The following is a 14,541-nucleotide window of genomic DNA, read 5'->3' on the forward strand; positions in this document are numbered from 1 at the left end:
TTGTGGATTCTGTGGGGTGTACCGTCAGGTCAGCGGCCAGCCTCCTCTGCTGCACGTAGCCAGCTGTGGGATGTTTGCCATGCAAGCCGGTCAGGGTGTGTTCTCGGATTACAGACACCTCTCTACTCGTGCTTAAGTAGGATGCATGCGATATGTGAGGCCAAATCCGAAGCATAAATAGCCTCGCTCTCCCTGCTGGTTTGAATTATGCCTGCCGCTGAGTTAAGAGCTGAGGGCACATTTCCTCTCTGGAGCACACATCCTCTGGAGGTAATGACACTTCAGGAGGGAAAACCACTTAAGCGGCCAACTCCCCAAGGAATGGCAGGATGGAGAAGGGCTTTGTGGTGAAACCAAAGAGAAACTGCTGCGGGACCTGATCGGAAGGAAGAAAGTCGTGATTCCCTTGAACTGCTGGCGGAGGCTCGTCTTCCTCCAGGAGATGTTCGGTTTGGAACAGGTCCCCTGAAGATGTAGGCCACCACCTGGGGGAGGAAGGCGGACCAGGTGGAAGGCTGGTGATGGGGAGGGCGCCAGAGCGGCGACGCAGCTACAGCATCTGAACACTAGATGGCAGCAGCCATATACAGATTACTCACTGGGGCCCCACAGGTGGACTTGCTGCCTTTTCCTACTGTTCATGGGATTCTCGTGGCAAGAATACTGGAGTGATTTGCCATTCCTTCCTTCAGTCAAAGGATGGCAGGGCTTCCCTGGTGGCTCAGATGGTAAAGAATCTGCCTGCATTGCGGGAGACCCAGGTGTGATCTCTGGGTTGGGAAGATCCCCTGGAGGAGGGGATGGCTACCCAATCCAGTATTCTTGTCCCTGGAGAATTCCAGGGGCAGAGGAACCTGGCAGGGTTCCATGGGGTTGCAAAGAGTCAGACATGACTGAGTGACATGAACACACATACCTGTAGTCTTTTTGCCTTTTCATACTGTTTGTGGGATTCTCGAGGCAAGAATATTGCAGTGGTTTGCCATTTCCTCCTCCACTCAAAGCTATGGTTTTTCCAGGAGTCATGTATGGATGTGAGAGTTGAACCATAAAGAAGGCTGAGCACCAAAGAACTGATGCTTTCAAACTGACATGCTGGAGAAGACTCTTGAGAGTCCCTTAGACTGCAAGGAGATCAAGCCAGTCAATCCTAAAGGAAGTCAACCCTGAATATTCATTGGAAGGACTGGTGCTGAAGCTGAAGCTCCAATATTCTGATTACCTGATGTGAAGAGCCGACTCCTTGCAAAAGACCCTGATCCTGGGAAAGATTGAGGACAGGAGGAGAAGGGGGCAGCATAAGATGAGATGGTTGGATGGTATCACTGACTCAGTGGACATGAATTTGAGCAAACTTTAGGAGATGGTGAAGGACAGGGAAGCCTGGTGTGCTGCAGTCCATGGGGGTCACAAAGTGTCAGACACCACTTACTGAATTAACAAAAACACATGTAGTCTTTTCTGGTAGCTGGTGTCACAACTTGGATAGTGAACTTGGCCATGGCTGTACTCCAATAAAATTTTACTTATAGAAGCCAAATGTTGGGCCCGATTTGGCCCACTTGCCAACCCCTGCACTAAACGGAGAGCTCTGCCTGGCCCAGCTAGCTCGGTCCACACATCACAGGCATATGCCAGGTAACTCGTTTCCCCTCCCAAATCCATGCAGACCTGTCCCTCATTCCCCCTCAGCCCTTCTCATTTACCTATGTGATTACCTACGTCTCCTGAACTCGAACTCTCCCTCCCACTCGATGAAAGAATCAGGTGACAAATGCTGCCTATCGGTTCTGAGTCTAAACCCCCTCCTTCCCATCAGCCTCTCCATTCCCACCATCATCGAGCCATCCTCTAACTTCTCTGTCGCTCTTAAAATAACAGGTAACAGCGGTGTCAACAGCATCTGTCCAGTCGCTGGACTCTTCACAGGGATCCGTCTATCTCCCCCACACCAGAATTCTTCCCTTGAGTGGCGTCAAGGTTCAAATTGCCCCTTGGACTTTGTCATCAGAACCCACCAAGGTTGTCAGCCTCTTGCTGAAGAAGGTGCTTCTCCTTTGGCCTTCGGTCTCACTTCCATAAATTCCCACGTGAACCGCACCCCCCTTGGTGATGTCACCTGCCTGCAGGTCGAGGCTGCACGTGCTCTTAACCACCTCCCCCACCCTCCTGACGAAACGCTTTGTTCTCTGAAGCGCCCCTGAGGTCCACTGGTTCCTTGGACCATCTGGTTTGCATCCCCTACCTGTGCTCATCTCATGGTGCCTGAGGGCTTCGCCTCCACTGACCGATTGCTTTAAGCTATCTGGTTGCTATTTTTCGATTACGTGGCGCTGAGGTCAGAAAGTCTGGTCTGAACGGTATTGACCTGGGTGTGTTCTCACCTTCTCTGTGGCACGGTGCTGTCACCATTTCTGGGAAACACCCACACCGTGTGCTTGGGAAGAAGGTTGACGTTTTCCTAACTGCTGGGTTGGGGTCCACATATGTCCATTACGCACATTTTGTTAGCACATTACCCATTTATCAGTGTCAGAGAGGGGAGCCGTTCTCCCCACCACGACTGGGCTTCTGACTGTTGCTCCTTGCAGTTCTGACCATTTTTCCTGAGCCTTGTGAGGCTGATGTTGCTGGAAGCGTACACACGCGGGATCATTATGTCAGCCGGGTACCTTGTCTCTCTTGTCATTAAGTACTGACCTTTATTCTCTCAGCGGCTTTCCGCCTTTGAGTCTGCCTGGTCTGAGACTGAAATTGCTAATACCCGCTTTCTCTTGATCAGCATTCACCTCGTGTCTTTTGTCATGCCTTTATCTTCCACCTCTGCATGTCAACGTTTTAGGCACGTCACTTGTTAATTACACAGAATTGGAATTTTAAAAAGCAAAACCTCTCTTTCAAAAGATGCATTTAATCGTCTGATGACTGTTTTTACACCCCCCCTCCCCCTAGCATTAGTCTGTCTTTCTCTTTTTTATCTTCCTCTCTGCCTCCCACGAAACCCTGCGTGGTCTGCAGCATGAGCGGGCAGAGAAGGCTTACATGCCTTGACTGGGGGCAGGGGCTGTTCTGAAGTAAGATCAGAGGAATTTGAAAGGAAGAACCCAAACCACAAACTGTGTATGGATCTGTAAGTGGGGCAGACAGACTGAAGGACAGGGTCTGCGTGAGGCCACCCTTCTTCTGTCTCTGTGGCCGGCATTGTACGGACCCACTCTCCCCACCGTTCCCCACACTCCATACCCTGGACACAGGGGCAATGAGGGCAGAGTCAGAGGGGCATAAAATCCCCCCAAGGAGGCTGGTTTATCAGAGGGTTTCATGAGGCTGAAAACAGCCCCACCTCCCCAGCTCGATCGCAAATGGAGAGCCCCGAGGAGGGTTTACATAACTCAGAGGATCTGTCTGGTCTCAGGAAACAGGGAGCTGGGTTGAAAAGACTTTTCTTCTACTTTCTTCAGAGACACGAAGCTTAGCAGAAAGAGCCGGTGACAGAACATTGGAGTTGACATCTTGATGTCGAGGGAGATGAGGTGCCACCAGACAGGAAGCCGGGCCGTGAGCACGGTGCCTGGGGCAGGCTGTCACTGGCTGGCACGGACGTCTCTGGAGCGTGCGCGACTCCCGGGACTCGGGAGGGCCCCTCAGCGCCCAACACTGCCCGTCCTGACGGTCTGCGTGGTCCAAGGCAAGTGGAGATCGGATGGCTGTGCCAGGGCATGAAGCCCTCCCCGCCCCACCACTCCTGGGGCAGGAAGAGCAGCCCGCAGGCTTGATGAGGCCAATCAAGCCCCAGGTCTGGGTGATGGTCCTCACAGTCTGAGGGCTTCACCCATCTACCATCTCCTGGGATCATCGTCATAGGTGTCTTGTTTAATGCTGACCCTGGAGTCGGGGCGAGGGAGAGACTTGCGAGTCTGACAGGCAGGAATGAGAATTGAGAAAAAGGAAAAAACCTCGACCCACGACATGGCAGCCCATGCCCGCGTCCGGGGCTTCGTGGAGCAAACGGGCCCCTTCACATGTAGCATCAGAGCCCAGCGATCCCAGTGACTACACAGACACACGGAGGCCCTAGGGCAGCTGAGGGTCTCGAGGAAAGGATGCGACGGGGAGTAAAGAGACCCCAGGAAAGGTGGGGACCGAGCAGGGAGGGTGGGATTCTGTGAGGAAGTAGTTCCTGGCAACCACAGTCCACAGACCCAGGGCAGACCATTGAAGGAAGCGGCAACATTGCCTTCAGGGGAAAAAAGTCGATTTTGAGATTGTACCGGTCAGAGGGCAGTCGAATGAACTCAGCACAGAAGCCAGTGGCCACCGGACCACCACTTTGAGCCGAATTATGTTTTCAAAATATCGTGATTTCCAGGGACTTCCCTGGCGGTCCGATAGTAAAGGATCTGCCCGCCAGTGCAAGGAACACGGGTTCAATCCCTGGTCTGGGAAGATTCCACATGCCGCACGGCAGCCGAGCCCACGCGCCACAACCGCTGAGCCCCTGCTCTACAACACGAGGCAATAAGAGAGCCGTCCCACAGAGCGACACAGGCCCAGCGCGGCCACAGATTAATTAACTTAAAAGTTTTGAGCACCTTGAGAGTGCGCTTGTGCTAGCTGTTCCAAAGTCGCCGCGGACCCCACCACTCCCAACTATCCGCCCCCGAGCGGCCCCGCCTGCCTGTCCCTACCTGATCGCCTGCACCCGTTTGTGCTATCCTTCGTCCCCTGCGGGCATCTGAGTCTTCTGCCCTTGGATGGATGGCACCGCGCCCTCCTTCAGCCTGGAGGCTGGGGTACTCCTGGTTCTGTGGGCACGAGTGGACCAGGCAGCTCATCTGCACGAAGCCCCCTTATGGTCCCGAGGCTGTGGCCTTATCCCGGCTCTGGATGATCCGAGAGAGGTGGAGGGGAGAAGAACCCACAAGGCCTGGTGACTATCTCGGGAAGACGGGGGGAACAGGGGCCCAAGGATGACAGTGAGCTTGGCTTGCTCAGCCAGGTACCTGGTGGTGACGGGAGACCAACGGAGAATCAAGCCCTGGGGCTGCGGGAGAACGGCCAGGGAGAGAGCGCCGAGTGAGAAGAAGGGGGGCCCTGGAGATGGAGCGCCGGCGAACATGAGCATTTCAGGAGGGGCCGGCGGACACGAAGCCGGCAGGAGAGCCGGGGAAGAAGCAGACGTGAGAGAGAGGAAATCGGGAGCGGAGGCAGCCAGGGAGAGGAACGCGAGGGCTCGGAAGAGAGGGAGGGTCGGGATGGCCAGCCGTGGCCTTTGTGGCTCTCTGGCCTTTCCATCCGCCTGGGGCTGAATTCTCGGATATGGGACCAGCGAATACCAAGGGCAATCACAGTACTCGAGCCCTGGCGGATTCGAGCATCTGCCGGCGGGTCCTGGAATCAACCCCCCAGAACACTGTCTTATCCTGATTTATCCATTTACAGCGTTTGGAAAACAGCATGCAGTTACATCCACGGTTGGTTTCCAAAACAGCTACCCCTAAGCTAGCTTGCTGGAAGAACTTGGCATAAGCCTGTTTCTTTGATGGAGCATCTCTCTCAGGTGTGAGCGCCCCTGCCCTCCTCCTCGCCTCCACCAGTCAGAGCTGGGGGGCTGGGGTGCTGCACAGCTCCGTGCAGACGGCTCACCCGAGGCACCAGCTGGCGCAGTGCCAACAAGGCATAAGGTGTTGCTTACCTGGCACTCTCGAAGGTGGCCGACGCCGTCTTTCCTATGGCCCCAAATCCAACTCCAACCGCAAGACCCTCTGAAAGAGACATAAAGACGCACGAGGCATTAGGAATCATTCTTCTATAATGTTACATATGCATACGGGCTTCCCAGGTGGCTCCGCGGTAAGAACCCGCCTGCCAATTCAGGGCTTGTGGGTTTGATCCTTGGGTAGGGAAGATCCCCTGGAGGAGGAAATGGCAACCCACTCCAGTGTTCTTGCCTGGAGAATCCCATGGGCAGAGGAGCCTGGTAGGCTACAGTACACAGGGTCACAAATCGTCAGACACAACTGAGCAACTACACAGCAACAATACTTGCACAAAGCCAAAACAAGCAGACCGCTGTGGGCTGGGTTAGGGCTGTCGTCCACCAGGGCAGGGAGATGCATGGTCGGACCCGCTTGGTGGGGGTACCCCTGGGGTACCATGGAAACAGTTACATACTCCATCACACTGGCAAACCTATGGTCCTTTTTGCATACTTTATAGTCACTCAACACGCTTACACTCATTCAGCTGTTCAGAACAGGCAGTTTCTTCACTTCTTCGTAAGAAATCAGAATAACAGGATTTCAGCATGACACAACACAGGTTAAAAGCAGATCCTGCAAAGGCTCATTTCTGAAACAGGTGTGCCGCTCTGTTTGCAGATAAAGGAACTCGACGTAAAGAATGAATCTTACATTTGTAAAGGTCAGTGGATTTTTCTATTACGCGTTGATGTTGAGAAACTGAAGTTTTTGAGTCCTGGAGTTCATTTGAATTTGACTGTTTTAATCCTTTTTGCTTGCAAAATGCTTGCAAAAAAAGGGGGAGCTTTGATTCAGAGGTCCAGGCTCCTCAGCCTTGATAGTTTCTTGTCCTTTTCTTTGTCTTTCAGAGATTTCCTCCAAGGGTGGGCACTGCAGAAGCTGTCACTCCAGGGAGGAATTTGGATAATAAAAGTTCAAAACTTTCAGGACTGCCTGATGCATCTCACAAGCTTCAAAAAGAATGAATGTCCTTGGCGAGGTTCCACATACCACTGGGGGCTGAATTTCAGGCCTGGCTAGGGTGGATATGTCTAAGGGTTTCAGGCATCCCTGAGATCCACGGGGAGGCAGCCTCTTACACAGCCCTGGAATCTCGGGAGCTGTCCATGGTCCCGAGAAGATAAAGTTAGAGGACATCTGAGCTGCCTCCATCTGGCCTGTCTCCCACCTTCGGGGAGCCCAGTGTTCCCAAGTCTGCTGTTCTCAATCTTTTTTTGTACCAACACAGCCCAGACCACAACCCACTCCCATCAGCAAGTTGTGGTCTCCTCTGGGGCAACGTTCTTCACCAGGTGTCAAAAGCTAAGCAGAGACTGGCCTGGGTTCCCTGACACCAGGGGGGCCAATCCCTCCCTTTGAGAAAACTTGCTTTTCTAAACCATAAACAGCAGCTGGTGGCTCTTTTGTTAAAGATTCTGCTCGAATGAGTCATTTAATGTAAATGGTAGTGCAGCCCTGACAATAGGACTTACATTAATTAGCAAACTAACCCTTTCTAGTTATTTAGCACTTGACTTACTAATGCTCCCAACAGCTCTGGAGGTGGTGGAGGTGGTGGTGGTGGCGGGGCGGGGAGCGGTGCGGGGAGGCTATCCAACGAACGTAGGAGAGAAAGGGCTCCTCCACAGTGACAGGGTGTCAAGGGGCAGGGCCAGGCTTGACCCTCAGTCCCCCAATCCCTTCACCATCCCAGTTGGCTGAGATGGGCTGCAGCTATTCTCCCAGGTGTGGGCAGCACAGGCTGGCATCCGAGTATCTGCATCCCAAGGAGGTTCTGAGCAAAGGGAACGCATCCTGCCTCTGCCCCGCCCTGAAGCTTGGCCACGCCCACAGCGGGTACCACAGCCTCTGCCCCGCCCCGTAGCTTGGCCACGCCCACAGCAGGTACCACAGCCTCTGCCCCGCCCCGTAGCTTGGCCACACCCACAGCGGGTACCACAGCCTCTGCCGCCAAATGCACACGCGGTGGCCCCCCAGGTGGCTCAGCACGTAGAGTCACCCTGCAACGCAGGAGGCACAGGACATGCGGGTTTGATCCCTGGGTTGGGAAGATTCCTCTGGAGGAGAAAATGGCAACCCACCCCAGTTCTTGCCTGAAGAATTCCCATGGAAAGAGGAGCCTGGAGGGCTACAGTCAAAAGGGTCACAAAGAGTCGGACACGACTGATCACACACGCATGCACATCTTGGCTGTCGGCCAATCAAGTTTCCGTTTTGGAATAAAGGAGAGGAAGAAGAGGTAACGGAAGAAGGGAATATGACTGCAGTTGTCTGAAGGTGGAGGAGTGCCTGATGGCTAAACTAATGAGAAACCAAGACGAATGACCCACCCGGCAAGACAACAAATACGGGAATGAAGGCAGATACTGGAGACCAGCTGGTGGTAGAAAGAACCCGCTGGGTGAAACAGGGAAGAGGAAAAAATGAGACTGGTGTTCACACCCCAGGGCTTCCACCAAAATTGCAAATCAGGGAGATAATTAAGACAAGAATCCAAAGTGGCTGGAATATTATTAGTAAGCCAGGCCTCTTTTCACAGCTGCTGCCATTAAGCCGAGTGCAGAGAGAAGGAAGACCAACTTCCAAACCTGGGGTTATAGGCCCCCGGGACGCAGGGAGCCAGAGTCCCCAGGGCAAACTTGAGAACAAGCTCCAAACCTGCTCTGCCCATTCTGCTCTTCTGCGGGTGGGGGTCTGCCTCTCACCATCTCCCACCCCTCCTGAATCTCCGTCTCTCCCCACCCTCCACGGGGAGGGGGCACGGGCCTTCTGTTCCTCCTTGACCGGGGAGCAGCCTCCACCTTCAGAGACCAGCTCTCCACCCAGGGAGAGAGCATCCCAACCTCCCTTCAGCAAGCTAATCCCGGGCCTTCCCCTGGGCTGTGCCCCTCTGCCTGCAGTGTGAGTCAGTTTTCTCTTGTTCCGGAGGTGGGAACCAGTAAGCCCCCCTATCTCAGATCATTTCTCCACCCTTTCTGTATTTCAGCCATGCCATGCGGCTACTCCCCAGTCAGGGACTGTGACAGGCAGAGACGGAGGGGCTGAGCAGAGAGGAGCGGGTGGTCCGATAATGGGCCTTCTAGCCAGATGATGCTTTACCACTACTTATGCTTTAGGAGCAAGTCTGAACGTAATTCATGCCCAGGTCACTCACTGAAAAACAGACACATAACCATCCTGGAGCATCAGCTGCTGGATGGGACCACCGGGCCACGGGGGTGGCCTCAGGAGCCGCCAAGCGGGCCGGTCAAGCTCAGCTTAGATCCCTCCTCTGCCCACCTGGTCATTGTCGCTAAGCTGGGAGATGGACATCAGGCCAGGTGAGGGGGCAGTGCTCACCACAGGGCAGTAGGTGTCCCCTCTCGGCCATCAAGGACTCACACACCACAGGGCGGTCCGGCTGCCTTCGTGCCCAAGCTGATCCCACAGCTTGGAGGCGGCTTTGGGGGAGACTGGCCCCCAGTATGTGAATTCCCCTTCCTGGCCTGTGGGAAGGAAATCCAGGAAGATGGGAACTCTGAAATATCATACATTTATTAAAGAAAATATTGGTCTGTCCAGCCAGGTATTGCCACAGGATTCCATTGCCATGGAATTCCTATGGGGTCTTGAAAAGGTCTAATAAAGGATGGAAGTTATCAACTTAAACTGTTACCTTTTTTTAGAAAAAGTAGTTCGACACACTTTTCTACTGTGGTTTGTGAACCCTGCTGTTCATATGGGATGAAGTTAAGTGTTGGGAAAGATGAAAAATAGAGGTGTTCCAGAAGAGGTGGATTTAACTCCAGTTCTTTCTCTCTTATTATTTTCTTACTTATTTTTATTGAAATATAGTTGATTTGCAACGTTGTTAATTCCTCTTGTACGACAAAGTGATTTGGTTACACAAAGAATGTATTTTATTTTCTTGGGCTCCAAAATCACTGTGGACAGTGACTGCGGCCATGAAATTAAAAGATACTTGTTCCTTGGAATAAAAGCTATGACAACCCTAGACAGCATATTAAAAAGCAGAGACATTGCTTTGCCAATATAGGTCCGTAGAGTCAAAGCTATGGTTTTTCCAGTAGTCGTGTACGGATGTGAGAGTTGGACCATAAAGAGGCCTGAGTACCAAAGAACCAGTGGCTTTCGAACGGCCTTGCTGCGGGGAAGGGCACCCTGGGGCCAGCTGCCTGGGAGGCACACCTTCATCGCTGCGGGCGCGCCTGGCCACACTCTGCCCCGCAAGCAGAGTCAAGGTACAACTAACTCCTTGTGGGGGCACCTTTGGAGGTGCGGGGGGCACACAGTCATGGTTTTATGATTCCTCTAAGAAGTTGGGAGGAGACATTTTTTTAAAGCCCCTTGAAGGACTTCTGCATGAAATTAGACTTTGGCAGTTCTTTTAGGATGATGAATAACCCCGTTTATCCCTCCCCATACTTGACTCTCACCAAAGCATTTCCAAAAACCAGACAAAGAAAAGACTTTGATGCCTCAGATCACTGTCATGCTTTGCGGCACTGAAGGCAGATGGTATCTAGTACAATGCATGTGGCTCATGAGGGCGGTGGGGGGTGGTCCTTGTTTTCTTACTGGGAGGTTAACAGAGGAGGAAATTAACTCTGTGCCTCCCCCAGCCCAGTTCTGTGATTGCCAGCTGCCAGGTGGGGGCCCTCGGGGCTCTTCTGGGTGGGCCCCACGTGGTTGTGGCTCTGATGGGTGAACACGCCCACCCAGCCTTGGGTCATCACGCACAGCGTGGAGAGGTCAGGGGCTGTGTTCTCCCGAGTCCACGTCTTGTAGACAAAGCTGACCTACAGGAGGAGAGAATGTCACGGGCACAATGACATCAAGAAAACTGGCCCTGAAGTGTTTATGTCTCTGCCTGATTTATCCCCTGAAGCCTGACTGCACCTCCGCCCTTCCTTCCTGCATCTGAGATGTGCCCACACCCTTTCAACACCTCGGTTTTTTCCTAAACCATCTTCCAGTTTTACTTTTTCTAAGACTTTAGGCACAAAAAGAGGCTTCATTTCACGCTCTTATTTTGAAGTTAAAAAGTGGTTGCTTTCAATCACACTGCTTACTGCTTTTTAATCATGGTGATATACTTTCCCTTGAAAAAAAAAAAAAACACAAAATGCTCAGAAAAAGTCTACAGTAATAATTTCCCTACCTCCAATTCCTATCCTTAGTTTTACTCCCAAGAGGCAAAATATTTCTTAACAATTCTGACTTTCAATTCTCTGATGGGTACCGCTGTCACTTTAAATAACATATTAACATATTGGTTTCTTAAGTTTATCACAGTATTGATTTAGAGAGTCTGTTGATGGCTCCATGGTTTCTTCCTTATCAGTCTTACTGTTGAGTGTCCTTATAAATGTTGAGGAACGTGGAACACATGCTTCCCACCTCTGCTTTATTTCCACCTTTATAAAAATTACAGCGTTTGATATTGCTCTGTAGATGATATTTCATTTATGATTTATTCTCAAGGCAATTCAAAAAATTCAATCCAGATAAAAAGTGAATTTACAATATCGGGGTGCTAACATGGTATTCTCTATATAATCAGGTTGCTATGTGATGAGAAGGAAGAGCAAGCCTAAGGCTTTAAACTCTTCCCATTTGAAGAGGATGGTCCCAAGGCCAAGTGGACTCCTTCCTGACTCCTTTTTGGCATTCATTCCATCTTCTAGGTGTTAATTTTCTAGGGTTTCCCAGGTGGTACTAGTGGTAAAGAACCCACCTGCCAATGCAGGAGACGCAAGAGACTTGGGTTTGATCCCTGGGTCGAGAAGATCCCCTGGGGTAAGAAGTGGCAGCCCACTCCAGGATTCTTGCCTGGAGAATTCCATGGACAGAGAAGCCTGCAGGGCAAAAGTCCATGGGGCTGCAAAGAGTTGGAAATGACTGAGTGAATGAGCACACCCTGCTCTTCAGTTCAGTTCAGTTCAGTCGTGTCCAACTCTTTGCCACCCCATGAATCGCAGTACGCCAGGCCTCCCTGTCCATCACCAACTCCCAGAGTTCACCCAGACTCACATTCATTGAGTCAGTGATGCCATCCAGCCATCTCATCCTCTGTCGTCCCCTTCTCCTCCTGCCCCCAATCCCTCCCAGCATCAGAGTCTTTTCCAATGAGTCAACTCTTCGCATGAGGTGGCCAAAGTACTGGAGTTTCAGCTTTAGCATCATTCCCTCCAAAGAAATCCCAGGGCTGATCTCCTTCAGAATGGACTGGTTGGATCTCCTTGCAGTCCAAGGGACTCTCAAGAGTCTTCTCCAACACCACAGTTCAAAACCATCAATTCTTCGGTGCCCTGGTCTTAATTAGCTACTATTGTCCTTCCTTCCTTCCTTTCTTTCCCAATTGTTACTTTTAACTGTGGTAAAAAACAGATGGGCAAGGAAGCTGGAAGGATGGTTAGGACTAAACCCACCAGGATGAAGCATCTCTTGAGAACTAACAAGAGAAGCAGGAGTGAAAAGAGCAGCAAGCAAGAGGAGGGTGGAGAATGGCCTTGGAGCAAATTGATGACGGATGACAGAGCACGCCAGCACCCGCAGAGGAGCGGCAAAGATGATACCGTAAATCACCGTGAAGCACTTGGCAAATTTAAAGTCCGGTGTAAATGCCACATATTAATAAAATATTCAACTCAGCCGGCAAGGTGCTCTGAGCCCAGAGGCCTTCTTTTAATTAATGTCAGATTTGATCCAAGACATGCTCAAGACAGATGAGCGGGCGCTCAGAAAATCCTCCCCTGACCGGCTTCATCACTAGCTCCTGCATTCCTGGAGAACCTGCTCTCTTGCCTGACATGTGCAATCCTGTGTTTCTTGTGGGGAGGGGGGATGCAAGACAGATGTGGGCTACCCCTGGAGAGTAGGGAATAGAGGTGAGGAATATGATGTTGTTGTGACCCCAATGGGGGGGCGCGGTCAGCGTTCTAAAAAGAAGACTGAGATTTGAAAGCGCTTCACCAATTACACTTGAAAGCTTTCGCACAGCAACGGAAACCATCGACAGAAGGAAAAGACAACCTACTGAACGGGGGGAGATATTTGCAAATGATACGACCAGTAACGGGTCAGTACCCAACTACATCCACGGCATCCCAGTCACTGCTCGAAAACCAAACAACCTGATTGAAAGATGGGCAGAAGGCCTGAATAGATGCTTTCCAAGGAAGACATGCAGGTGGCCAGCAGGCACAGGGAAAGACACCCACATGGCTAACCTCAGATTAGCACAGCCTGGCCGTCGACAGCAGCAGGCGGCCGCGGGTACGCCGCTGTCAGGTCCCCAAAGGAGCGGTGTGTGCTGCCCTGACCTTGTGTCCGTAGACCCACCGCAGCCGCTCCTTCCACCCTGCTCAAACTCGGCTCTCTTCTTCAGACAGACAACCAGAAGGCCAAGGGAGCTCCAGGCTCCGTGGCGTCTGCTCATTCCTGCTTGCTGTGGCTGCCCTGGCTTTCAGGGCCCATCTGTACTGTTGCTTGTTTGGGATTGAGGACGTAGGCCTATGGCCTGCTCCAGCAGATAAACGTTTGGTTCTTCTAGAGTGTTCTCACCCTAGACTGTGGTTTGCAGATGGCTGCTGTGCGGTGGGGGTGGAGACAGTCATACCAGGATCTCCAGGGAGGGGCTGTAACCGTGGAAAGGCTTTCCGTGGGACTTAGATTCTCATCTGTGAACCCTCCAGCCGCCTCCCCATCTTCTTGCACGCATGCGTACATGCCTGCATGCTAAATCACTTCAGTCGTGTCTAGCTCTGTGTGACCCCACGCACTGCAGCCCGTCAGGCTCCTTTGTCCGTCGGCGTCTCCAGGCAAGAATACTGGAGTGGGTTGCCATTTCCTTTTCCAGCCCCATCCTCCTCTCCTCCTCCAAAAGGAAAACCAAGGTCCTGCACATCAGTATTTTCCAAATGGAGCCCCACGGAGCTCCAGTGACCACGGAAATGGGTTCTATAGTCAAATACTGTGTTGAACCACCTGAAATCACTGCTATTTAACTGGTGCTTTTTTTTTTTCTGGGACTATAAAACAGCAATCTCATATGGTCCAACCTAATGAGTTCTGGAAACCTTGAATATTCAGATTTCACATGAACCTTTAAGGCCTGAAGAATTCCCCGAAGTGAAGAAACCTGTACAACTTTGTTTTCCAAATGGAGTTGACACCAGAACCCTTTTATTAGATAACACCTGTTAACATCTTGCAGAACCTGTGTTTTATAGGATTTTTTCCTTGGGAATACTGCCTCAGATAATTCAAGATAATTAAGAGCTTTCTAACCCTTATGGCAGAAAGTGAAGAGGAACTAAAAAGCCTCTTGATGAAAGTGAAAGAGGAGAGTGAAAAAGTTGGCTTAAAGCTCAACATTCAGAAAATGAAGATCATGGCATCGGGTCCCATCACTTCATGGCAAATAGATGGGGAAACAGTAGAAAGAGTGTCAGACTTCATTTTTGGGGGGCTCCAAAATCACTGCAGATGATGATTGCAGCCATGAAATTAAAAGATGCTTACTCCTTGGAAGGAAAGTTATGACCAACCTAAACAGCATATTAAAAAGCAGAGACATTACTTTGCCAACAAAGGTCCATCTAGTCAAGGCTATGGTTTTTCCAGTGGTCATGTATGGATGTGAGAGTTGGACTGTGAAGAAAGCTGAGCACCGAAGAATTGATGCTGTCGAACTGTGGTGTGGGAGAAGACTCTTGAGAGTCCCTTGGACTGCAAGGAGATCCAACCAGTCCATTCTAAAGGAGATCAGTCCTGG

At 51.4% G+C, this 14,541-nt stretch overlaps 1 protein-coding gene across 1 annotated transcript in view; it reads right to left on the minus strand.

Annotated features, from left to right (window-relative positions):
- SLC39A11 (solute carrier family 39, member 11) overlaps nt 1-14,541 on the minus strand; it is a 291,460-nt gene that overhangs the window by 41,323 nt on the left and 235,596 nt on the right. Inside the window, exon 8 of the mRNA XM_010856086.1 lies at nt 5,696-5,765. Within this exon, the coding sequence (XP_010854388.1) occupies nt 5,696-5,765 (70 nt within the window). The remainder of the gene's footprint in view (nt 1-5,695; nt 5,766-14,541) is intronic.

The sequence above is a fragment of the Bison bison genome, unplaced genomic scaffold (assembly GCF_000754665.1).
Source record: "Bison bison bison isolate TAMUID 2011002044 unplaced genomic scaffold, Bison_UMD1.0 scf7180017864371, whole genome shotgun sequence".
NCBI classification, from domain to species: domain Eukaryota; kingdom Metazoa; phylum Chordata; class Mammalia; order Artiodactyla; family Bovidae; genus Bison; species Bison bison.